The sequence below is a fragment of the Gobio gobio genome (assembly GCF_949357685.1).
Source record: "Gobio gobio genome assembly, chromosome: 5".
In the NCBI taxonomy this organism is placed as follows: domain Eukaryota; kingdom Metazoa; phylum Chordata; class Actinopteri; order Cypriniformes; family Gobionidae; genus Gobio; species Gobio gobio.
This window is the reverse complement of record NC_137101.1, coordinates 18,820,008-18,846,262: the sequence shown is the minus strand read 5'-3', so window position 1 is coordinate 18,846,262 and position 26,255 is coordinate 18,820,008. Positions and strand designations below refer to the sequence as shown.

The window sequence follows — 26,255 nt, the reverse complement described above, 5'->3', positions numbered from 1 at the left end:
CAAAACAGCAAGGCATATCAAAGCAGTCATGATTTTGAAAGACTTTTAATTGACAAATTTGGCTGTTTCATTACATTATGTCATTCAGATTATGTTCTTATGTTTGTCAAACTCTTTTTTTTCTCCTGCTTGAGCAATTACAACAACAACAAGAAGAAAATAGAGGCACAGTTTCTGGTTAAATTTACAATTGACACAAAAGTGGTAAATTTTCAGTATACTTTAAAACAAAGTCCATTCCATTTCCAAAAAAAATGATTGTATATTATGATTATGTCCTTCATAACCAAATAAATAAAAGTAAACGGGGAAATACATCCCAGAACAGCATTATCATTCAACACGTTTCATAAACTCAAGCCTGTTTTGTCAGGCACGTATGGCCTGCAGAGGTTTAGGGTCAGTAGTTGTAACGTGAGCAAGCAAAAAACAATAATTCCCTTTTAAAGACAAGTGAAGGTGAAGAGTTAATTAATACACTTGAGGGCCACAGGCAGTGGCATCTGAATTTCAGACAGAGTCAGTATTTAATGTCCCACTAAGAGACAAGCACGTGAAGAACTTCAAGCAAAAACGGCATGCATTTCAAAAAAGAAAGAGAAGGAAATGGCTCCTTTTTGATGATCCTTGCTCAAATGACCAAGTAGCAGGATTCCTATTCGGTTTTAAAATATGCTCCCGGAGATTTTGTGCCACTTTGGAATAAGCAAGACAGATTAAGACAAATGCAAAAAGCCAAACACAAGGCTGAGAGTTCCAGCCGTGCATCAGAGTCCACCGCTTTTATTCATGTGGTAAACAAAGGCACTGTAAGGACGAGGAAGGAAAGCCAAGACAAAGAGAGCAAGTGAAAGAAGAGAACAAGAGAAAGAACAACCCTTTGCGGGTAGTATGATGTGCCCATATAAATGAAAATCCTATTTAAAATTATTACATTTCAAACACTTAAGGTCATATGGCAACTCACACTCAATATGGGCCACTGAGTTCAGTTCACATTCAATACGCAACCTGGAGTGTGATCACGGGACGAGAGAAAGCCGCTTGCCTCGCGGGCCGCAGTGTGTCTCACTAATGCCCCTTTGTTACCTCGAAGTTTCTCCAACTTCATCCAGTCACCTCCAAATGGGCTAGTTTATCTGACGGCACTAATGGAAGCATGTCTCTGGTACTTCATATTCTCGCGGCACACACTCTGAGAGAGGAATAACCTCACACCCGCTCTGGGTTCACATCATTGCTGACCCTGCCTCTTGGGAAAAGCCGTCTTTTCAACATGATCAGCTGAGGGATAGAAAGAAGAGGAAGAGGAAGGAGTGTCAACCAAACTTGTAATGAATGCTGCGGGTCAACTTGTGACGACACGTGATACACAAACAGTATAGAAATGAGACTGACACATGATCAAAAAAGGGAAGAGGAAAGATAGACTAATACAGGATTCAGTTTAGATTCAGTCACAATGTCATTGTTAATCATTCAAAATTAATTAAAAATCAAGTTGTTTCAGAATTATTTGAAAGTGCCATTTAAAAATAAATAAATTATAATTTTTTTTGGTCTTAAGATTATCAAATTGATATGAATTTATCCATATTTAAAATGATTAATGAATGTCTAAAAATATATAAAATAATGTAAATATAAGAAAATGTACAAATATATAGACAATTAAAATGATTAATAATCTTTACAATTGTAGTTAAATGCAACAATAATATGACAGTAATAATATAAATATCAGTAATAGACAAAAACATCAATTTTCTGGTCGTCATGCTCTCATTAAGTTTCAATTAAAGTTAGTGAGTCCATGCCAAGTCCATAATATATATATATATATATATATATATACACACACACCCACACCGATCAGGCATCAGGCATAACTTTATGACAGGTGAAGTGAATAACACTGATTATCTCTTCATTCATCGCGGCACCTGTTACTGGGTGTGTTAGAAGCAGGAAAAATGGGCAAGCGTAAGGATTTAAGCGTGTTTGACAAGGGCCAAATTGTGATGGCTACACGACTGGGTTAGAAGATCTCCAAAACTGCAGCTCTTGTGGGGTGTTCCCAGTCTGCAGTGGTCAGTATAGCCTCTGTCCATCATGGCATCCTAATCATCCCCATATACTGATTGGCTTCATCAGTCTCCTCTCCACCAATCAGCTGGTGTGTGGTGGGCGTTATGGCGCAATATGGCTGCCGTCACATCATCCAGGTGGATGCTGCACATTGGTGGTGGTTGAGGAGATTCCCCCCCCTTCTATATGTAAAGCGCTTTGAGTACCCAGAAAAGCGCTATATAAATGTAACAAATTATTATTATTAGTAGTATCTATCAAAAGTGGTCCAAGGAAGAAACAGTGGTGAACCAGTGACAGGGTCATGGGCGCCCAAGGCTCATTGATGCACGTGGGGAGCGAAGGCTGGCCCGTGTGGTCCGATCAGACACACAACCTACTGTAGCTCAAATTTCTTAAGCAATTAATGCTGGTTCTAATAAAAAGGTGTCAGAATACACAGTGCATTGCAGTTTGTTGTGTATGGGGCTGCATAGCCACAGACCAGTCAGGGTGCATGCTGACCCCTGTCCACCGCCGGAAGCGCCAACAGTGGGCACGTGAGCATCAGAACTGGACCACGGAACAATGGAAGAAGGTGGCCTGGTTTGATGAATCACGTTTTCTTTTAAATCATGTGGATGGCGGGTGCATGTGCGTTGTTTACCTGGGGAACACATGGCACCCGGATGCACTATGGGAAGAAGGCAAGTGTTCTGCTGGGAAACCTTGGGTCATGCCATCCAAGTGGATGTTACTTTGGCACGTACCATCTAACCTAAGAATTGTTGCAGACCATATACACCCTTTCATGGAAATGTGGTCTGTGGGCTGTGGTCTCTTTCAGCAGGATAATGCCCTGCCACAAAGCAAAAATGGTTCAGGAAGGGTTTGAGGAGCACGAGTTTGAGGTGTTGACTGGGCCTCCAAATTCCCCAGATCTCAATCCAATCGAGCATCTGTGGGATGTGCTGAAAAAACAAGTCCGATCCATGGAGGCCCCATCTCACAACTTACAGGACTTAAAGGATCTGCTACTAACATCTTGGTGCCAGATACCACTGCACACCTTCAGGGGTCTAGCGGAGTCCATGCCTCGACGGCTCAGGGCTGTTTTGGCAGCAAAAGGGGGACCAACACAATATTAGGAAGGTGGTCATAATGTTATGCCTGATCGTGTACATGCATACATACATAATACATGTATTAATACATTAATAATTGTTTTCATTGTATGTTTTAAGTGGCTCTTCAAGCCCTCCATAACCCCTAACTAGCTAATGCATTTAAAATAATATGAATAATAATAATGAGAATAATAAGTGCTGTATATAAGCGGGAGTGACATCAAGAGAAACAGAAGTTAACGAGAGAGGCTGTAAATCTGTTATGAAGATAGTTATGAAGCCTGTTTGTGCCAGTCTGTCAGAGATGATGCAGCTAAACATGACATGCCTCTACATGCATGTACGGCAGCAGGGGAAGCATCCACTGATAATGCATCATCCCCATATTTGTACTTATGGTGAGCGTTCACATTACTGTTCTGTCACTAAGGACAGATGAAGACATACTGGTCTTTTAAAAGGTCACCATTAACCTCTCCAAAAGACAGAAACACGACCCTGCAATTAACAGTGTGACTATTTGCTGCAAGCCTGGTTGATCAATCATCAGGACGATATTTTTGCCTTTACCATTTCCTTAAAAGAACACAGAGGGTTGCTGGGTAAAATTTGATATATTTGTTGCTTATGTTATTGAGACTAACCATACTCTGTGTGTGTGTGTGTGTGTGTGTGTGTGAGTGTGAGTGTGAGTGTGAGTGTGTGTGTGTGTGTGTGTGTGTGTGTGTGTGTGGAGAAGTGAAATAAAGAACAACAGATCATAGTGGACAATGGACATGCAAGCCAAACCGTACTGACCTGCTCAGCAAAGAAAGACATGACAGTGAAGACGACTAATGTCACCAGCACACAGTGGGTCCAGAACTTCAGCTTGTCCCTGTATATTCGCCTGTGAAACAAGATGGGTTAGCCCAGTTCACTTAGCCCCTGCTAAATGGTAGATGCCATAACTACACAATTTGGATCCAACAAGCATAATTTATAAAAAAAAAAAAAAAAAAAGCTGCCATGTATTCTGACGAACACACTACAAAATTATGTCAATAAGATGTTTTGTTCACACTTCAGATTAGGGTCCAATTCTCACTATTAGCTAACTAATGACTACGAATTTCCCTCAATAAACTCCTAATTACTGCTTATTAATAGTCACTAAGGTATTTGTTAAGTTTAGGTATTGGATATGATTAAGGATGCAATATATGGTCATGCAGAATAAGGCATTAATAAGTACTAATAAACAGCCAATATCTTAGTAATATGCATGCTAATAAGCAACTAGTTAATAGTGAGAATTGGACCCCAAAATATTTTTAACATCTTTTTGAACAAAGTCTCTTATGCTCATCAAGGCTGCATTTATGTGATCAAAAATACAGTAAAACCTTTAATATTGTGAGAAAATGTTGAAAACAGTTTTGCTGCTTAATATTTGGTGGAAACGATGATGCATATTTTTTTTAGAATTCTCTGATAAACAAAAGTAGCTACATAATTTAATAGAAATAAAAATATTTTGTAAAATTATAAATGTCTTTACTATCACTTTCGATGTAATACGTATCCTTGGTGAAAAGTAATAATATATTAGAAAATTAAATAATAAATAAATATGAAATATAAAATCATTTCTCATGACTCTAAAATGTCAACTATCAAGCAAAATGTTTTCCTTATACCTTGAATAGAGGAGATTTTTTTTTATACAAATCTTTTTTGAATAGAGGTGATTTTTTTATCTGGTATAAAATATTTATTGACCTTGACATGCAACGCAGGTCCACCATGTTTTTTTTTATTTTATTTTTTTAAATAGCATTACATGACTTTTATTTGGTGGACAAAAGTTTTTCAAATATTAATAACATTTTTAATTTTATGATTTTTTTTTCTCTTCAAAATAATAATAAAAGAATATTCCATTGCCCCATAAAACCACAACTGGCCCGTACAGTGATGGTGAGCTCATATTCATTGCTATCTGCACACAGGAGGTGGGATCAGCAATGCTGTCTTAACTCTTGCCAGTTTCAGAACGGTATATTTATCAAGACTGTGATTGACAGTTCACAGTGACTCAAGTTCTGATGTCACCCAGCAGGCTGTCGGAGGTGAGAGGGTGACAAGGTGACATCATCATCATCTGTGAGGAACACAGTTACCCCTTTGTCACCAGCGTGTTGGTGTCTGACGGAGCCAATCTACAGACACCAAGCTTTTAAAAAGAGCCAATGGGGCTGGTCGAGCCTGGCAGTGCCCAAAAATAACACCCTGCCCCTCAGCCCAGGCAGGTCACAAGGCTCTGATGGGGCTTTATAGGGCATCTGGGTGTAACAGAGCCGCTCTGGCTGAGTGAGCATGAATGGTGAATGTACCAGTCATAATTTCCAGTCCGTAAACCTCCAAAGAAGCGACAGGCACACAAACCCTTCTTAAACCACCTCCCCATTTCCAGAATTCCAGACTGCGACGACAGCTATCACCCAACTTCACAGAGTGATGACAGGAAGGAACGTTTACCGGTATTCGCAAGAGTAAAGCAACTTAAACCGGCTATAAATCACACACTACTAAACGTAAACAGACTTATGAAACTCATTGCAACAAAACCAAATATAATCACTACAGCAATAATCCATTATATTCAGGGGCGAATGAAAATAGGTGGAGACACGTTAATCTCATTTGTTTTAAATGCCGTGGATATATTAATATGAAATGCCTCTTGGAAACTCACAAAAAGGATTGAGGAATCAATCAGTGATTCACTGAATCAATTTACTCACCAAACCTGTATTAAGTTTCTTTGTTCTACCTTTATTCCAACACCTTTTTTTTTTCTAGTCAATTACACCCATTACAGTTTCATGTCAAACTGTGCACTCTATGTTGAGAGTTTAACTAAACTACTCCTATCAGACCTGGCCTGTCCTAATCTGTTCTGTACATACTTTAGATTCAATAATGAAACCTGTGGTATGTACACAGACCTGTTTGACTAGAGTTATATTTCCGCTTTTTACACCCACATCTATGTGAATTGTGCAGCTTCAACAATGTCTGCGTGACTGAATTCTTACCACTCCTGCAGCTCTGTCATGTGAAGGAAACGGTTTCTGTATTCTCTGGGCAGTTCAAACTGAGAGGGCAGTGGGAACATGGACTCATAGAAGTCCCTCAGAACAGCTTTGACCGTGCTGGCATCCTTATGGGTGTGGTCGATGTTGTCATTTAGGCAGATAAACTTCCTTTGGTAAAAAAAAAAAGAGGGGGTTAAAGTGGACAGGCTTCCCATTGTGCACAACAAAATAGGTATGATGCCCCAGCAAATACCTAGGGTTCTTCCTGATGTCATCAAGCTGCCCCACTACATGCGAGACGTTGGTCCGTATCATCTTAAAGGCGATCTCCTCCTCGCCCATAATTTCAAACCTAAAAAGAACAAGAGCCTGCATAACTAACCCGGTCTCATAAGAGATGCTGAAGTGTTTGTGGGAAGGTAATGAAAAACCTACTTGTATTTATTCTGGTCTCTGAAGGCTTTTTGGATCCTCTCTGTGATGGGTTTGCAGTGGATTACTAAACCTTTTGTGACAGGTGGCTGCAGGCACATCAAAACACAGATTTGATTAACAGTACAAACAAATACACAGATAGTAAAACGTAGAGACAAAAGCTATGCATGAAACTTAATATCCAATAAAGTGTATTGTGAGATTTTATCTCTTTATATTAGAGTTATTTTCTTGTGTTGGATGATTTTTAAGACTTTGAACAGTGCTCTCACCATGCTGGGGTCGTAATAGGCCTCCTGGGTAGGGCTGATGGTATGGAGCTGCGTGAGGTTGGACGGAAGGGTCTTAGAGCAGTTTATGAGCATCTGCTCCAGACTGGTCAAATCCTGTTAACAGAAAAATAAACAGACATTCAGTTCCTCAACAGATGGGTAAGACAGATAATCACGTGGTGACAACAAACTAGGTAGTACATATCTTGTGTTCATGTCAGAAAATCAAAAACGGACCTACTTGATTGTTAAAGGGATAGCTCACCCAAAAATTTAAATTCTGCCATTAATGACTCACCCTCATATCATTCCAAACCTGCAAGACCTTTGTTCATCTTCGGGGGGAAATAAAAACAGTGGCACAGGCTAGAATGAAATTGTTGAATACATTTATTATTTTTGTGTTATTTAATTCTCATCACTTCATAAAATTAAGGTTGAACCACTGGAGTCACATGGACTATTTTAATGATGTTTGTGTCTATGGAGGGGCCTGAGAGCTCTCAGATTTCATCGAAAATATCTTAATTTGTGTTCTGAAGACGAACAAAGGTCTTACGGGTTTGGAACGACATGAGGGTGAGTAAAAACAGAATTTTCATATTTGGGTGAACTATCCCTTTAACTGAATAAAGTATCTCAATGTAATTTCAACAATTTTATTTTATTTTTGATTTATTATTAACTTTTTTTTTTTTTTACAATTTTAAACAAAGTTGAATAATTTATCATTTTAAAAAAAGTTACTTGATAACATTTTAAATTCAAATACATTTTTAAATTCAAATAATTTCAATTCAAATTCAAATAAAATTAAAGTACACTTTAAATTAAACTACATCTTAAATAATTGTTTAGGGTGTAATGTTTTTAATTATAATTTCAATTTTGTTTTAAAATGCAATTAAATGACTTTAAAAAAATCAATTACATTTAAAAATGTATTTAAATTACATTTTAAAATGAATTAAATTACATTTTAATTCAAATTACATTATTTTACATTTAAAATACATTTTAAAATTAATTAAAAAAGGTATATTTTAATTTCAATCATTTTATTAATTACAATTTTAAATGTATTTTTATTTTTTAAACAAGTTAAACTATACTTCAAATAAAATTTTGAATAAAAATTCTCCCCACTGAGAGGGTGGGGTGGTGTGTACCTGAAGACTTAAGGGGAGTTCATGGATACGTGTGGCCAAAGTGCGGATCTCACGGTCAGACAGCACGCCGGAGTGGTCTGTGTCGATTTCGTCAAACACTTCAGATATATTGAGCTGCTGCAATGCGCTCATCAAGAAATAGAAATAAGAGAAGGCAAACTGCATATCCTCAGAGTGACGCACACGGTGGGATGAGGTCTTATCAAACTCCTGAGGGAAGCTGAAGATATCAAGATAAAAGTCATGCCGAATGTAAAATTCAGTGGCCAAAATTTTGGTGCATTACTACTCCATAATAATTTAGTCAATTCAACATTAAAATCATTTTAGGTTTAACAATTGAACATTAAGGTTAACATTTTGTTGTGACTCTTACGTGTCCTGGAGTTCTTGCATGATGAGTCTGTCAATCATGTGAGGCATGTGGGCGGGCACTTTGCGGGAAGTGAAGCCAAACTGACCGTTCAAGAGTCTGTTGACATAGCGGAGTGAATCAGCAAAAGTGTCCTGCAATCTGCGTCCAGTGGCAGTCCTGTCAGTTGCATACTGCAGTTCTCTTTGTAGACGCTCCTCTTCCTGTGAAGCGGGAAAAAAAAGAAATTTACAAATTACTGAATGGGAGAACCTGCAATACTCAATGTAGCAGCAAGAATTCCTGCCTTTCAGTAACAAGTCGTTCGCTGTTTGTTTTTTAACATGCTTATATATATAATATAAAAATGAAAGGCTTCTCACCTCCAGCAGATCCTGAAAGAACTTCCTCTTCTCCCATGGAAGGAAACCCCGGTCAAAGCTGGTGATGTAGTACTGGAGTTTACGACCCACTGGCCCCCCACGGAAGTGGATTTCATTTTCTGAATCTCTCTCCTTAGAAATGTTCCCCATCAGGTTGCTGAGAAGTTTCTCCATGCCAAACAATCGTGGTTTAGCTTTAGGTGTAACACCATCAATCTGGAGTGGGACAAGAGATGGAGGGACACCTGGTTCCAATTTAGAGTTTCTTTCCTCATCTTCATTTTCTTTTTTCACCCTTGGTGCTCTCTCGGCCTGATGTTGACTGATTAAAAGAGGGTTCTGCTCTTCTTTCTTGTTTAGTGAAAGCTGAGCTTTGTCTTTGTATGGCTCCAACAGCACTGCTTTGGTCAAATTATAGCCTTTAACAGTGATGTCACCCAATATTAGCTTCTCGTTCAGCTTCTGTAACTCAAGTTTCACTTCCTCCGGCAAAAGAGATTCATTTAACGCAGGTACCTGCACAGTCTCTATATCGGCATGGGATTTTTCTCTGACTTTAGGGCCTTGTTTTTCTTTGGGAACGTTTTCAAACAGGACCTCCGGTTCTGGGGTCACTACGGTCGGTTTGGGTTCCTCGACTTTCTTGCGCACTGGATCGGACACATTTGATTTGGGAAGCTCTCGGGTATCCACGGTGACATAAAAGGTCATGGTGAAGTCGTGGTTGTCGGTGCCCAGGAAGGTGAAATTGTAGTGGATCTGGGTGGCATTGTGTCCAGGCAGCAGCAGCAGATGGATGGTCTTCCATTTGTTGGCGACAGAAGTGTGACGGACTGCACGGTTATCAGAGACCTGTGCCTCGGTCACACGATTAGCCAGGCCCGAGAAGCTAAAATACGGTCGGAGCTCTCCTTGCGGCAGGGTGTAAAGCGTCTGGTTCCTCCGGAGGACAATAAGGTGCAGTTGGTCGAAATTATCTTAGAAATTCACAAACAAACACAAAATAAGTAAATTCCAATCAAATACTACAATACTTAAAAAAAGGCCCTTCAGGAGTAGACTTTGACACCCCTGAATATATAGACCAAGGGGGACCCCTTAAAATTAAAAACAGTTGAGAACCCCTGGTCAAGACTCACCTTGACCGCAGTCGCCCACATCGAACCCACAAGCCAAAACGTTGCACGCCTGGTCACAGAATTTATCGGCCAACCAAGAGTTAGCACAACCCGGGTTACAGAAGGACACACCCCCCAGTCCTCCAAGACCACCTGCGAATTGCCAAGGCTGCCCGCCTCCGATCACACCGCCCGCTCCTCCAAAACGACTGCTGCCTGCAGTTCCTGCAGGGAATTTTTTTAAAATAAAATAAGAAAAAACAAGAAATGTGACCAGTGCTGGCAAAATGAGTCGGAATGCACATAGGCTAATTACGAGCTACAGGCAAAACAAGTGAAAAGTTGTAATTTTGATCGAATTTGAGATTCACAAAAATCTGTTAAGCCCTCGTCTAGTGATCCCAAATGCTCCAAAATTATCTTTATCGGTACATTTTCTGAGAGGAGTACATTTACATTTTTGCTTCTGCTCGCTTCTCGACAACTGGTGCTTCCACTCGGCACAAATTTGGTATCGTTTTAAAGTGCAGCTTTCCAACTTTATGAATATTCATAGTGAATTCTCGATGGCATGATTCTGAACCAAGCGGCAACCTCCCGCAGTTTCTCTTGAAGCCAATACGGAAGTGACATATACTGCAATTCATCGATTGGCCGCTAGGGACAGGCTCCAGAAGGGAGCAGAATCTCATTGAGCCTCATGTTAAAATGCCCAACTTTACAGCAGAATAAAACATGTTTACAGCCTGGTACAAATTGTGGTTTTGGTCTATACAGCTAATTTTGCCCTTCATGACAACTGTGAGGGAGTTCATTTTTTTATAACTCATTCATTTACATTATATAAAGCCTTAAAGATGTGCATAATTAAGGGCGTGGCCACTACGAGTGACAGGTGGATAGCCATTTATCTGCTGTCTGTTAGTCATCGCGTCACTTCAGCTCCGCCCACGTCCCGCCTTTTTGCCCATTTTCTGTTATGCGGGAGTGACGCCGTATGACGCGCTGCCAAGATGGCAACGGCCAGCTCGTCCCTACTTTGCGCTTCAAAACTGCTCATCAGAATCCTATGGGTGACGTCACGGACACTACGTCCATATTTTTTTACAGTCTATGGTCTGAACCAATTAAATGTGATTTTCAAACTCATGCTGATGAACCAAAACGATCTCACTCGCGCTGACTGACAGATCCGAAGCGTGCGCACAAAGATGCCTCAAACAGAGCACGATCCCGATATACACAGAATTACAGTATTTCAAAATATCTGTCATGGAGAGTATTCATGCAAACATTATCTGTTAAGTCTTAAGTGATTTGGTTAACTGTTGTGGAAAACATGTAATGTGTAACATTATAGATGTGTGCGGTACATTAGGTCTTAATACATAGGCTGTTTGTTTCATTAATGTTAATCAAACAAATGTGGTACCATGGAAAAAAGTTTAATATATATTTTTCTTATAGATATTTGGTGTGTGCCAAATTTGGTGGTATTACCAGGGATTGCAACTCATTTTGCCAGCACAGGTCACAAATGATGAAACAGACATGGGGCTGTGATCAGAAAGTTTGCTTCGCAAAATGAGCGCGAGTGACTAATGCCAGAATTTTTGGGTAAAATGGTATTGTCAAAGTACCTTGACAGTCTCCTCCATCCCAATCACAGGCAGAGTTGTTGCAGGCCTTGTCGCAGTAGCCATCTTTGATCCAGGAGCCTGGGCAGCCCTCTGCACAATTTGGAACAGGCCAGGTGAGATACACCTGTGAACATAGAAAACATCAGAGGTGATTGAGGTGAAGCACAAATTGAAGTTTGTAATGGAAAGATTATAGCCTGACGTCGTCATACTCAATTCTAGTCAGAATATGAGTCTGATACTGCTCCGTTGGGCTGTGATTATGGGGCGTGTTTCAACCGAACCAGGAAAGACCTCAATTGGATAGACCTACAACCAATCGGAGCAACGGAGCGACGCATAACGTTAGTTGTCAAATGTCAACCGAACTCAACTGCACTGTGTTGCCATGTCTGCGAGTTGAAGCGACCCCAATTATGTGATATATAAACCCAGGAATGCGAATTTTAGCAGGCAGCCCTGCCAAAATAACATATTTTACCCCCCAAACGCCATTTTTTTCCGGAGAACCCTCCCCTGGAAAGCTATTGGGCTTGTTTTTGAATAGTTTTGAATAGCAATTGGGCGGATTTTGTTGTAAAAACTTGGCAAACCTGTCTGCACACACGCTGGAAAAAGTAACGTTAGAAGAAAAAGATGAGTGTAAACGATCTTTGCCGGTGTTGTAAAAAAAGAATTTAAGGATACACGGAGTACATACCAACACGATCATCATTTCTGAGAGAAATAGTAAAGGTGAATGCATATACGAACAAGTTCTCCGTTTAGGATTAGAACAAATTCAACCCAAGCGCCTTTGATGACGAATGATTACGTTACTGTTGATCATCTGTCCATCATCGTCTAAAGCCCGCCCTGACAATTTCATTGGTCCGAACAGTTTCTGTTCGGGCATAATTACTCTACGGATCAAGTCCAGACCGAACTGCCCGAGCTCAAATGTTGTGGACGGGGCTAAATTCGGCTGGCATCCAGGCTAGAAAGATTATTCATTTTAGGATAATCTACACTGACAGTCTTTCTGACCTTTTGACCTTTGGAGTGGCTGTAGAAGTCATCAGGCCACACGTCCTTGCCAAACATGACATCATCATTGAGGTAGATGAACTTTTGTGAAAGTCCTGGAATCTGGTGGATATGGGTCTCTATTGCAGGAGAGCTGAACGTAGGAAGGTGAGACTGGTTGTGAAAAATGTCCTGAGAGACAAACACAAACAACAACATAAAAGACTTTGTCAATTAGGTCTTACAAACATACACCCAATATTAGTAATAGAATGCATTACAGTGCACGCTGTCCTTGAGCTCACCTGGTGAGTAACCACTGAAACACGTGGGTTATCCAGGTTAAGCCAAGACGGTATCTGTCCGTTGGTGATGATAAAGATGTGGCGCACCCAAGGCGCATGTTTCTCGATGGAACGTAGCGAATAACGCAGCTCTTCATTGTCTTCAAAGCGACTGGCAGAAACATCCTCATCCTGCTTAGACTGAAAGAGAGGAAAACAGTTTATTATAAAGTTATTTATAAGTATTTTTTTGTAAATTGATCATTTATCAAACCCACATTGGCTTAGTTTTTACCCTGGGGTCCATTTGTGGACCTACAGTGATGTGTATACCTGTGAGATGGCACTCAGGTCCCAGAACAGGTACGCCGGGCTGACTGTGAGCTCTTTTCCATCCAGAGTTAGGTTCTTCTTGGCCTGCTGGGTGAGGTCGGTGAAATCCTGTGCTGTGTTCAGGTGGAGCAGAGCAATGCTGGCCTCCGAGTACAGCTGCAACTGAGATATATACATATACAAACCATCACTCAGAAGCACAGACAATTTATAACAATATCAGACACGATATGTAATAAATCATAGCTAATTAAAACTAGAGAAAAAAATCATTAAGCCATACATACATTATCGTACAAAAGTTTGTGGTAAGGAAGATTTTTAAATAAATTAATACTTTCATTTAGCAAAGGTGCATTAAAACATGCATCACGGTTTCAACAAAAATATTAAGTGGCTCAACTGTTTTCAACATGGATAATAACAATAAATGTTTCTTGAGCACCATATAAGAATGATTTCTGAAGGATCATGTGACACTGAAGACTGGAGTAATGGCTGCTGAAAATTCAGCTTTTCTATCACAGGATTAAATTACATTTTAAAATATATTAACATAGAAAACAATTATTTTACATTGTTTTTACTGTATTCATCACTGATCAAATAAATGCAGCCTTGGTGAGCATAAGAGACTTATTTCAAAAATACCAACCCCAAAATTCTGAACAGAAACAGAACTCCCCCAAAGGCTTCCCGTATGACCTTATAACTGAGGGGAAATAACTTTCATACCCCGCACTCACTGGAGGTGTGAACGCATGTATTGATGCAAAATTATGTACTGGTGCCCCAAAAGCAACTCTGTCCAATTCTGTTAATTTTATGGGACTGGGACACACAGACACACACGCACACACACACACACACACGCACACGCACACGCACACGCACACACACACACACACACAGACACACACAGACACACACAGACACACACAGACACACAATAGAACAGATCTACTTTTATTCTTTTGGATGATGTTAATTTCCCCATTGTTTCTAACTTCCTTTATCAGAAGATATGCCACATCCATATGACAGAGTACAGAGTACAGCCCTCAGCTCATGTGATGGGTTTGCCCTTGTGATCAGGTTTTCCCGAAAACAAGTTTTATCACTTGTCACATTGCTGTTTACAAGCACAGGGTCCTCATTGTTACCTTTCCGTACCTCTGGTCCATGCCAAATGAAGACTGCAGAGAGTCAAAATAGTATATCTATCAATAGCACATACACAGAAAACGTGTTTCCAGAAGTGCCAGCACCTCTGTAAACTTCTGAAGACGGCCTTTTCACTGATCATCACATTAAGAAAAACAACCTGTGGGACCCAAATAACTAAGAGGAAAATAGGAGAATTGGTGTGTTTATAGGTGCATATTGTATGTATAATTTAGACAAAAGACTAAATACATTTTATTAAACTTATTTAGTTACAAATTACTACAACTATCCTGAACCCAAACCCTAAGATAAAAACGTCTGCGAACAACTGAAACATTATTTATGAATTGTTTTTCCAATTGCGGATGTTCCCAAAGGGACGTTTCACCAGATTTAGCTTACTTCTGGTGACAAATCTGTCCCCAAACAATAACTAAGTAGACCTCCCACACTCACTCACAGGCTGTATTTCTAGTATAACAAAGTGTGCACTGGACAGAGGTCAAGGGAGAGCTTTCATCAACATTGCGAACAGGCTAACACGCACTATAAATACTAGCCATCTCTCAACACTCAACTTCTCTCTCTCTCTCTCTCTCTCTCTCTCTTTCTTTATCTGTTCCTCAGCTTCACCCTTTGCTATATTACCTTAAGTGACCCGCATTTGGATTGTAGACACATACAATACTAGAGAAAAAAACAACAACAGAGGACTCTTCTGGACTGGAATACAATAATGAGCTGAACATGAAATGGCAGGAAAACAAGAGATTTGCCATACATAAAGCACAAAAGAGAAAGACACTGAGTGAGTGCTATTAACAAAAAGAAAAAACCATGGCAAGAATTTGGTTATAAATGCAGAACCTTATTTTAAGGACGAATGGAGGGAACCAGATATAAATGTTAACGATAAGAGTTACAGTGTAAGAAGTGAAAGAATGTGAGAGAAAGCAAGTCAAACAAAAGTAAGCACAAACGAATGAAATCAAGCAAAAACAAATAAAAGCAGGAACAACATTATGCAAGCAAGAATAAATGAAAGCAAGCAAGGATAAATGCAAGAACGAATATAATCATTTAAAAGAAGAACAAACAAAAACAAGCAACGGTGAACAAAAGCAAACAAAAGTGAAATCAAACAAATGCAAATAACAGGCAAGAAACAAAAATCAAGCAAAAACAAACAAAAGAAACAAACAAAAACAACCCTATGCAATCAAGAATAAATGAAAGCAAGCAAAGATGAAAGCGAAAAACAATTGCACAAACAAACTAAATCAAAGAAGAACAAAAACTAGCAAAGACAAACAAAAACAATCAAGAAGGCACAAGCAAATTAAATCAAAAGAACATACAAGAGCAAGAACAAACAAAAGCAAGCAAGTACAAAGCAACGAAAGAAAAAAGAAACAAGAAACAAGCAAACAAATGAAGTACTGTGATATATATACAGAGCTCTGTGGGGAGACAGAGGAGAGGTAGCGATAGAAGGTCACCTAAACCCTGATGCCTTTTCCATGCGCAGGCTGGCGCCGGGCCATTTCAAACAGTTGTTGTACTGTTAACCCCCCTGTCACTCCGCTCAAGTGTCACTGTAATACCCTGAGCTCTTATCACATGACCACAGACAGCAGGACGGAGCCCACGCATTGCCCTAACAAATGAGATAAACACCCAGATACACAACACACCGAACACTGATTATTATTTTACAGATCAATGGATGCCCAGTGGTTATGCAGTTCGATAGCCAGTAATAGTTCAATATGACAAATACGGTAACATCATTGGGGTTGCTGATGGATAAAGGCCCTAAAAAAGTTCCCTGCAGAACTCACTCTGGGATTTACACAGACAGCCATGCATTTCTAATGAATTTCACAATCTTGTGCGCCACCTTGTGGTCATTTTGAACATTGCATTGTACTGATTGGCTTAATTGAGACACTTTACCTGTTTGATTTTACTAGTGACCACAGTTGGTAGTTTGACCCTGAGCTGCTCAGTTTCCTTCAGTGACCCTGGGAAGCCGCTCAAGTAGGCCATAGTGTGCATGCGGACCAGCCCCGGAGCCTCTTTATCAGTCGTCTGCCACAGAAACACATGTTTAGACTCCAGGAGTTTCACACGGATTTGTTTTTTTTTAAAAACTTTCCGTTTCACACAGAGAGATGATGTAATACATTTTAATGGACTGTGCATGTCAGAAAAAAGCCACAGACCAAATGTGCAGTGATGTCGGCTCAAGTGGCAGTATTGGGAACAGTAATACAACATTCATAAAAAAGGACATTGTAAGATAGTTCCTCTTGTTGGTTAGACAACATAAAGCAGACATAACGATAAAAAAAAACAGTTCCCTTTTCGGAAAAAAATGATTTGCTTATTATCTGTTAAATCAGCATGAGTTTTTAGTTTTATACTGTGTTTTACTCAAATTCAGGTGTGGGATATTCCTGCTTTCTGCTGCTCAGAAGGTGACGTACAAAGAAACAAAATGATGGCATTTGATTTACAGGTGTATGATGAACAAAATCAGTATATATTATTATAGTTTTATTTTTATTTTTTTGATTTCAGTTTGTGTTAGTAATTTTGTTTTTGTCATTTTTTTTGTATAAAAAAATTATATTCAGCATTTATTTTTAGTCATTTTAGCACTTAGAATTACAGTTAATTACAGTTAGTTGCCAGTGTAACATATTTAATTCATAAGTTTTGTAAGTTTTTGATTTAATTTTAGTATTTTATTTTATTTAATCTTTATTTCAACTAATAAAATAACTTTACATTGTTTTAGTTAAAAATACTACTGATCCAAAGAGTATGTAATTTAGGAACCTGATGCTTTTGTTTTAAAGTGAATGTTCATCATGCACTGTACTGGGTTACGTCATATACCCACATCTTGGATAGAAAATCTGGAATTGAAAATGTCCAAATGTCCAAAAAGTTAAAGTGCCGTTTTGTTACACTATTTTAAAATAGTAGGAAATTCCAACATTCCGAAAAGCAAAATTAGTCAATGAGAAGTGTGTTTTGGCATTTTCTCACCAGGTAACCTCTGCAGATGGAGTGTGTCGGGAGGTCCTTCAAAGCATCTGTATGGGCCTTTTCAGCTGCAACAGGAAACACAAGACTAATGTTAGACTAACATAGGCTAACAATTAATCGGAATTAATTTTTCGATTTCGGCTTCCAACAATTATGAAAACAATATAACCGAGGTAATACGGTTATTCTGCTGCTGCCGCATCCTATCCAGCGCACCTTCCTTTCCTTCACAGCTGTATGCTTTCGTTCCTCCCTAAAAGCCCAAACTTAGCATCCAAATCAGCCAAATAAGAGAAATGAAATCACAAAGGAAAAATCACTCACTGGTCTTGACTGAATAACTCAAGTAGCTTTTATAAGGATTAATCTGTATATAATGTGTATTGTGTACACTAAGACTATGCAATGTTATTTGCAGTGTCTTTTTAACACTTGATTATTTTTTATGTAGGCTTAGGATATTACTTATCTGAATACCACATAAGTACATCTGCCTGAAAAAGTTAAAACACTACTTATTTATTATGTAATTGTTTTGAGGACCTCTTTCTTACATTAGTCATTCGTTTTTGCTGAAGTTTTGATAATTGTGAACTTTAACTGATTTTTTAAATTACTCTTGTTCGTGAATATCTTTGATCCTATCACCCACCAATAATCGTGTTAAATAATTGTGATTTCAATATTGACAAAGTATGGCGCATTGGCTTAAAGACTCGGATCTTAATCAGAGACGACAAATACGAAACCATGTCAGGTTTAAATTTTAATGTATGCTGGAAGTATTTTTTAATTAAGTATTAAAAATAAGTATAGTATGTAACATTTTAGTATATTAGTATTCTTTAAAAAATAAGTTGAAATAATGTGAATTTATAACTAACAAACGCATACCATCGATTAACAACCTCAGATGGGTATCGTAGGTCAACTTACATTAATATGTCTGTCTTTAACACTTTTCATAAAAATCTTATTTGGAGAAAATGATATACTATGAAAATTTCAGTTAAAACTTTTTTTTTTTTCATTTGATTTAGTCACATTAGTTTCAATGTGATTTTCGTTAATCGGGATCTGGCTGCACCAGCACATTTTTTCAATTGGACAAGCGATTTGCGGATAGCTTTCCCTCCCCATATGCCAGCAAACCAATAAGAACACGGGACAATGATGACAATACATAACAACAAGTGTAGGTGCCAAACCGAGTCTGGATCGGCTTACCCGAAAACCTCCATAACTGGCAGATTTGAAAAACATAATATAAAATTGCCTGCCTTGCTTTATTACAGAAGACTGGCAGCCATGTTTGTAATGACTGCAGTCAGCTTAAATGGCATGTGTTTTTATACACTGAACAAAATTATAAATGCAACACTTTTGTTTTTGCCCCTGTTTTTCATGAGCTGAACTCAAAGATCTAAGACTTGTTCTATGTACACAAAAGGCCTATTTCTCTCAAATATTGTTCACAAATCTGTCTAAAGGCCTTTGCAAACTGAGTCCGAAATTTTCGCATGCGTTTTTTCGTATTCGTGATCCGAAAAATTCGTCACGCACAGAGACCTTGCACACTGAGTCCGATGCGTATTAATGAATGCGATACGGGAAAAAAACGCAAAACAACACAAAATGCCGTCTTCAAGTAGTGAGGATGATTTTTTTTGTCCTCTCTCTTAAAAAATGAAAAAGCAGAAATATTGGGTCCATCCACTTCTGCGATCGCGTAGAGAGGAAGGAGAGTTCCACCTCCTTATCAAGGAGCGTTGCGGGATTATCCAGACCGATTAAAAGTTTACTTTAGAATGTCAGTGGCTCCGTTTGATGCTTTGCTAGCGATACTGGAGCCACATATTAAAAAGAAGACCACAAATTTCCGTGAATCAATTTATCCTGAACAGAGACTGACAGCCTATGTCTAAAGGTATGGATCCGCACGCACACACACACACACACACACACACACACACACACACACACACACACACACACACACACACACACACACACACACACACACACACACACACACACACACACACACACACACACACACACACACACACACACACACACACACACACACACACACACACACACACACACACACGGTTTACAGGGACTTGGTGTGCTATAATTATAGCTGTGATATAATAATATTTGTAGTATTTTTGATACAATAAAATTTGTATATATAATTGTAGGTATCTGAGCACTGGCGATTCATTCACCACCATTGCCAGCAGTTTTAGGTTGGGCATCAGCACAGTAGATGGAAAAACGGATGCGAAAAACGCAGAAAATCGAACCTTTTCCGATTTTTTTTTTTGACGGACGAAAGTTTTGGAGGCAGTGTGCAAGCGTAATTGACATAACGTGAGGTCGAATTTATTTTTTGACGTGCGAAAATTTCGCATGCGAATTTCGGACTCAGTGTGCAAAGGCCTTAAATCTGTGTTAGTGAGCACTTCTCCTTTGCCGAGATAATCCATCCACCTCACAGGTGTGGCATATCAAGATGCTGATTAGGCAGCATGATTATTGCACAGGTGTGCCTTAGGCTGGCCACAATAAAAGGCCACTCTAAAATGTGCCGTTTTACCGTCATTTGGCAAATAAATAAATGACGGACAGTTACATACGTATAACCAACATTTTAATCATGTAAGCTTTATGATACACCTCAAACAAGCGAATTTATAGTAATTTATAGTGTTAATATTCATTTGAAAGTCCATGAATGGCTTGGTTATGCAGAGCATTCACAGCTTATTTGGACCGCACGCCCCTGCTTCAAACTTTATAAATGTGAGAGTGCTGTGAGAAGTAGGTTATAATTGTACCTTCACTGTGGGAGTGGAAGAGAAGAACAGACACGCTTGTGGAGGGTTGGAGGGGTTTGGCCACCTGTAAAAGTTGTTTTGCAGAGGAGAACGCTGATGAAAATGTTGGCAGCTCCTTCAATGTTATGTTTGCAGGAAGGGCTGGATCCAGCACAAGTACAGGGCCCATGATGCAGTGGGACAGCAGACATTCTGGCCTATAAGTACACACAAACTGAATTAAAGTAGATCTAATCTTAATGTGAGTACAGCCTTTCACACAGTCATTCTGTGGAGGAGTATTTTCTTTTGACAGGAAAGCGCTGGTGGCATAAAAAAAACAATGTGGCTGTGACAAAGGCCTGTGAAACAGGAAACGTATAAACCACACAATATTCAGTCTGCTTTACATCCAGCAGACATATGAATAGAATGAGAATAAAACCATTTTGACTTAATTTCTACTTAAACACTCACCTTCCCTTAGGAGCTTCAGTTATTTCAGATGCATTTTTTCCCAGACGCTCCCTAAAAAAAGCAATTAAAACACTTTTAAACAACTTAAGCCACTCTTATAACTGGCACTATTTCTAGCACAACCAATGGTTCATATCTAGGATATTAAATTGTAATAAAACATTTAAAAAAAGAGTCTAAAACAGATTCTCTCAATAAGACTGCATCTACAAATATTATAACATCTACTACAGCGGACAAATCTGTAAAAGCCATTTTAACCATTAATTCTGATATTAATAAAGGTGTGGGGAAAAAAAAAAAATCGATTCACATATGAATCACAATTCCATCTTCTACCGATTCGCATTGATTCATAAATATCAAAAATGTATTACACTTCTTAAACTTTGTTGTACAACTTAAAAGTTGACACGTAGAGTGTTTTTATTACTGTGTAACAGTATATTAGATTTGTGCCTTCATTCTTAAAGGTGCACTATGTAACTTTTCTGTCTGCTAGAGGTCACCAGTTCAAAACAAAGGCATAGCTTGATGACGCCAAGTTTGAGCGCAGAATCTTGGGACATGTGGTCTTCACCTCACAGCTGGTGGAAAAGAATCAGGATAGGACTCGGGCAGAAATCATGTTCATGTATGCGATTATTAACGTTACTGTAGTATGAAGCAGAGCAGGACCGAGTGTTGTGGAGCTGAGCAAGGCCGCAGGAACGATTGTTAATAAGATGAACACAACACACGCCTAGCGAGCAGCGGGACTTCTATTATGCCACAGTCACCGGCGCCATTTCCACTTTTCCGGTCATGAGTATGAGGTAATGCATCTCTGTTTATCATATTCGATACTCATGATGCTATGATGTTACTCTGTGCGTTTGCTCGGTAGCTGCTATGACACTTGTTGCACACTGCAGTAAGAGTAAAGTAAAGTTTAAAAATAAATAAATAAAACCGAGGGTAACGCAGATATGATGCAATTGACAGGCGACTCCCTCACACGTCCCGGTTCCTTAGTTAAAATAGCAATTTTATCACGATTTACAAATAGTTGGAAACATTTGGGATATTGTAAGTACTCGACTGAACAAAATATTTAACACTGGTCTAGTGGTTTTCGGATATTTTACTGCAAAAATGTTACATATTGCAGCTTTAAAGGGACGACAGACTCAAACTGTTGCCGCCTGTTTCATTAATGTTAATAATAAAAAAAAAAAAACACTGTTTTTGACTGAATCCCTTTTACATATTTAATATGGATCCATTTATATTTAATTTATACAGTGTTCGATTTCTTTTTACATTTGATTATTCAATTTCTGTAGTAGTTCTTACTACATGTTAAATAAACCTAGGCTAAGGCTACTGTACCTTTTTTGCATATTTGTATATTTTTTCTATTGTATTTGTCCTATTGTTTGTAATTTGCCTTTTCATTCCTATTTTTTTATATCAAAAATAAAATAGCCTGCCTTGCTTTATTACAGAAGACTGCCAGCCATGTTTGTAATGACTGCAGTCAGCTTAAATGACATGTATTTTCTCAAATATTGTTCACAAATCTGTCTAAATCTGTGTTAGTGAGCACTTCTCCTTTGCCGAGATAATCCATCCACCTCACAGGTGTGGCATGTCAAGATGCTGATTAGACTGCATGATTATTGCACAGGTGTGCCTTAGGCTGGCCACAATAAAAGGCCACTCTAAAATGTGCAGTTTTACTGTTTTGGGTGGCCCGAAAACCAGTCAGTCTCTGGTGAGACCACCATTTGCCTCATGCAGAGCAACACATCTCCATCACATAGAGTTGATCAGGTTGTTGATTGTGGCCTATGGAATGTTGGTCCACTCTTCAATGGCTGTGCGAAGTTGCTGGATATTGGCAGGAACAGGAACACGCTGTCGTATACGCCAATCCAGAGCATCCCACACATGCTCAATGGGTGACACGTCTGTTGAGTATGCTGGCCATGCAAGAACTGGGACGATTTCAGCTTCCAGGAATTGTGTACAGATCCTTGCAACATGGGGCCATGCATTATCATGCTGCAACATGAGGTGATGGTCGTGGATGAATGGCACAACAATGGGCCTCAGGATCTCATCACAGTATCTCTGTGCATTCAAAATGCCATCAATAAAATGTACCTGTGTTCATTGTCCATAACATACGCCTGCCCATACCATAACCCCACCGCCACCATGGGCCACTCGATCCACAACGTTGAGCAAACCACTCACCAACACGACGCCATACACGCTGTCTGCCCTCTGCCCTGTACAGTGAAAACCGGGATTCCTCCGTGAAGAGAACACATCTCCAAAGTGCCAGACGCCATCAAACGTGAGCATTTGCCCACTCAAGCCGGTTATGACGAACTGCAGTCAGGTCGAGGCCCTGATGAGGACGACGAGCTTGCAGATGAGCTTTCCTGAGACGGTTTCTGACAGTTTGTGCAGTAATTCTTTGGTTATGCAAACTGATTGTTGCAGCAGCTGTCCGGGAGGTGAAGATGCTGGATGTGGGCAGGTGTGGTTACACGTGGTCTGTGGTTGTGAGGGTGGTTGGATGTACTGCCAAATTCTCTGAAACGCCTTTGGAGACGGCTTATGGTAGAGAAATGAACAATCAATTCATGGGCAACAGCTCTGGTGGACATTCTTGCTGTCAGCATGCCAATTGCACGCTCCCTCAAAACTTGCGACATCTGTGGCATTGCGCTTGTGTGATAAAACTGCACATTTTAGAGTGGCCTTTTATTGTGGCCAGCGTAAGGCACACCTGTACAATAATCATGCCATCACATGAATAAACTGCTGATGAAAGCAGTGAAGGTGAATATTTAAACTTTGGTTAAATAAACAGTCAAAGTCACATGATGCAGAATGTTTCCAACCATGTGTGGATAAACAAATACTACACTAAGAGTGTGTGTTTTAAGGGTGGGGTACCTCAGGGCCTTCTGTTCTTCTTCCAACTGCTGTCTCACAGAACGAAGTTCCTTTAGGAGGTCCGTGTCTGTGCCGTTTACCCAGGTGTAAACCACATCGATGGGCATCGGTAGGCAAAGCCTGAAATAATACAAGCATATGAAGCAGGGAATGTATGCGAATCCTGGAGCATATACGAAAATGTGTATTTTCTAATCGAGTAAAAAAAAATATTGACATATCAGCTGATTTTTTTATCGTTTTCAGTAGGGCTGCACAATATATCGAAATCTCACGAATATCGCAATATGCATATCGCAACGCGCAATATCTGAAGGATTTGAATAGGCTACTTCAACACTGTGAAAAGTGTACGTTTTAGGTTGACGCATGTAGCAGAGAATAGACTGGGCATTACTTATGTGACTTGCTAGACGTTACAAAGTGTTATTAAACGCGATAACTTGCGAAAAACAACAGCTGTCTGCTGTCTGACACACACACCGAAACGTGTCTTGTTACACACTCAAACTGTCAAATACACACACAGTTATGTCAAAATGGCTGTCTTGACGAGTATTCATGTAAACACAGTCGGTTATGCTTTAAGTCAACGGTATCAGTTGGGGAAAGAAAGCGAATGCTTGTCAATAGGATCCGTGCATTAGGTCTTAAAGTGACAGCCTGCTAATACAGTAAACCTGCCGCTGTCTGTCAAACAACAAAAGAACAAGAGAAAATCACTCGGTGCTCTTGGCTGAATAACTTTATTATGTAGTTTTATTATGTATCAGTGCATATTTAATTCATGTGAAGACTACTGTTTTTAGTTCTTATTTTTTAAAACAAAGATAAATTAAAATGACAAAAAATAATTGTCCAGGTGTCTTTGTTTACCTTGATGATAAGGTTTAGGTTGATATAACTATATATTACCAAGTCAAGCAAAGAGTTGTTGGTATTTAAATATTGGTGCTTTTGGTACATTGATGTTAAAATTATATTATCAGATTTGTGACATACATTTTAACTACAACACGTAAATGGTATTATTCTCAGTTTTTAATAAAAACAAAAAATTTTTAAATAGATTTAACACACTTAAAGCAATATTGTATCGAATATCGCATTATTATAAGTGTCCCTTAAGAGTGACCAGCTAGAGGGCTTTAATACTGTGTATAAATGAAGCAGTGATGCTGGTTTCATTGATCTGTTCCTCACCTGGTCTGAAAGGACTTTCCTGCAACATTATCTCTGTAGGAATCAAACAAAACATGGTACTGATCTCGACTCCACTCTACTACAACCTGCAAATAAAAACAAAACCAGCCAGTTAACACACAAGGCCAAACCCTTACTACTAGCGTAAGTTTTATTTCCAACCACTGTGTAACAGTTCAGTCACATTACACAATCAGCTCTGATCAGTAATCAGTGATTGACACAGAATACACAGATAAGAAGATACATGCATGGCCTAAATGCGAATCCAATGAAGCTAGTATACTTCTGTCGGATGAATTTCACCCTAGTTAGTGTACATACCTCTCCAAACTGAAAGGCAGACACTATCATGAGGACAAGTCCTCCGAAACATAGGTATAGTCCATAGCGATGAGACAGACATGTGTATGTCTGCCGCTGCAGCAGTTTCAGCACCGAATTAATTATCAACATGACTCTCCCCGGCCATCAACATCTCTTCCTCCATAAACACTTAATGTGGACACATGTTTTCCGCGGTGACATAAAAATAACTTCATTACACTAAAAAAATACTGTCACATGAACAGTCAAACGCTGTAGTTCCTCATTGGTAGTGATCAGGTGATGATAGATACGCCGCTCGACTATGTACATGACAGACTCGCTGCTGCCATCTAGTGAATAGGAGGACGAGCATTTAAGGTAGTTCATGCAATACTTCTATTAAAAAATCTATATCACACATTTAAATATGTTTATACATATAAACATCCATTACCCGTATATAAATTCATTAACCCTTTTTAAATAGCTTAATTCAAACCATTATCATTATTATATCATTATACATTATCAGCATAACAACTCTATAAAAATGTAATGCTCATTTGGCATTGTTTTTTCTGTGCTCAGAAGCCATTTAAGACAGCTGGGTCAAAAATATTGTATTGCCGGTGTTCTGAAAATATATAATGTTTATATATTCGCATGATTTAAAGGTTAGGAGTTTGTCAGTAGGTTTGGAGCTAGCCTCATACCAGCAGATTCACATTTTCTGAACGCTGGCTGTCAAAGTTCATCCGCATTAAAATTAGCATTAGGCCTACTTTGGCCATAACTATGACAAACTGGTTTAGTTAACAAAGTAAAGTGTAAAGATTTATTGGTAACACTATTATTAATGCCTTAACTAACTGTAGCTAACAGTGAGAAATACATTTGTTAGCCTACTTATTCATAGGCCTATTTGTTAACGTTAACTGTTCATTTGTTCATGTTGTCTGAGGGCCATTGAATAGGCTGTAAGTAACACTTTACAATAAGG

General features: G+C 39.0%; 1 protein-coding gene across 1 annotated transcript; it reads right to left on the bottom strand.

The window, feature by feature from the left end:
- Positions 1-27: 27 nt before the first annotated feature.
- Positions 28-25,579, bottom strand: gnptab (N-acetylglucosamine-1-phosphate transferase subunits alpha and beta). The gene is made up of 21 exons (XM_079817369.1): positions 25,271-25,579; positions 24,947-25,032; positions 23,744-23,863; positions 20,792-20,842; positions 20,336-20,532; positions 17,490-17,554; positions 16,389-16,523; positions 13,266-13,427; positions 12,954-13,133; positions 12,670-12,840; positions 11,644-11,767; positions 10,025-10,228; positions 8,886-9,862; positions 8,527-8,726; positions 8,151-8,370; positions 6,982-7,095; positions 6,710-6,795; positions 6,528-6,626; positions 6,275-6,442; positions 3,993-4,083; positions 28-1,284 (listed from the first exon to the last, which is right to left on the bottom strand). Exons 1-21 carry the CDS (start codon positions 25,400-25,402, stop codon positions 1,213-1,215), a joined length of 3,654 nt encoding a protein of 1,217 aa, XP_079673495.1. The 5' UTR covers positions 25,403-25,579; the 3' UTR covers positions 28-1,212.
- Between the last annotated feature and the right edge of the window lie 676 nt (positions 25,580-26,255).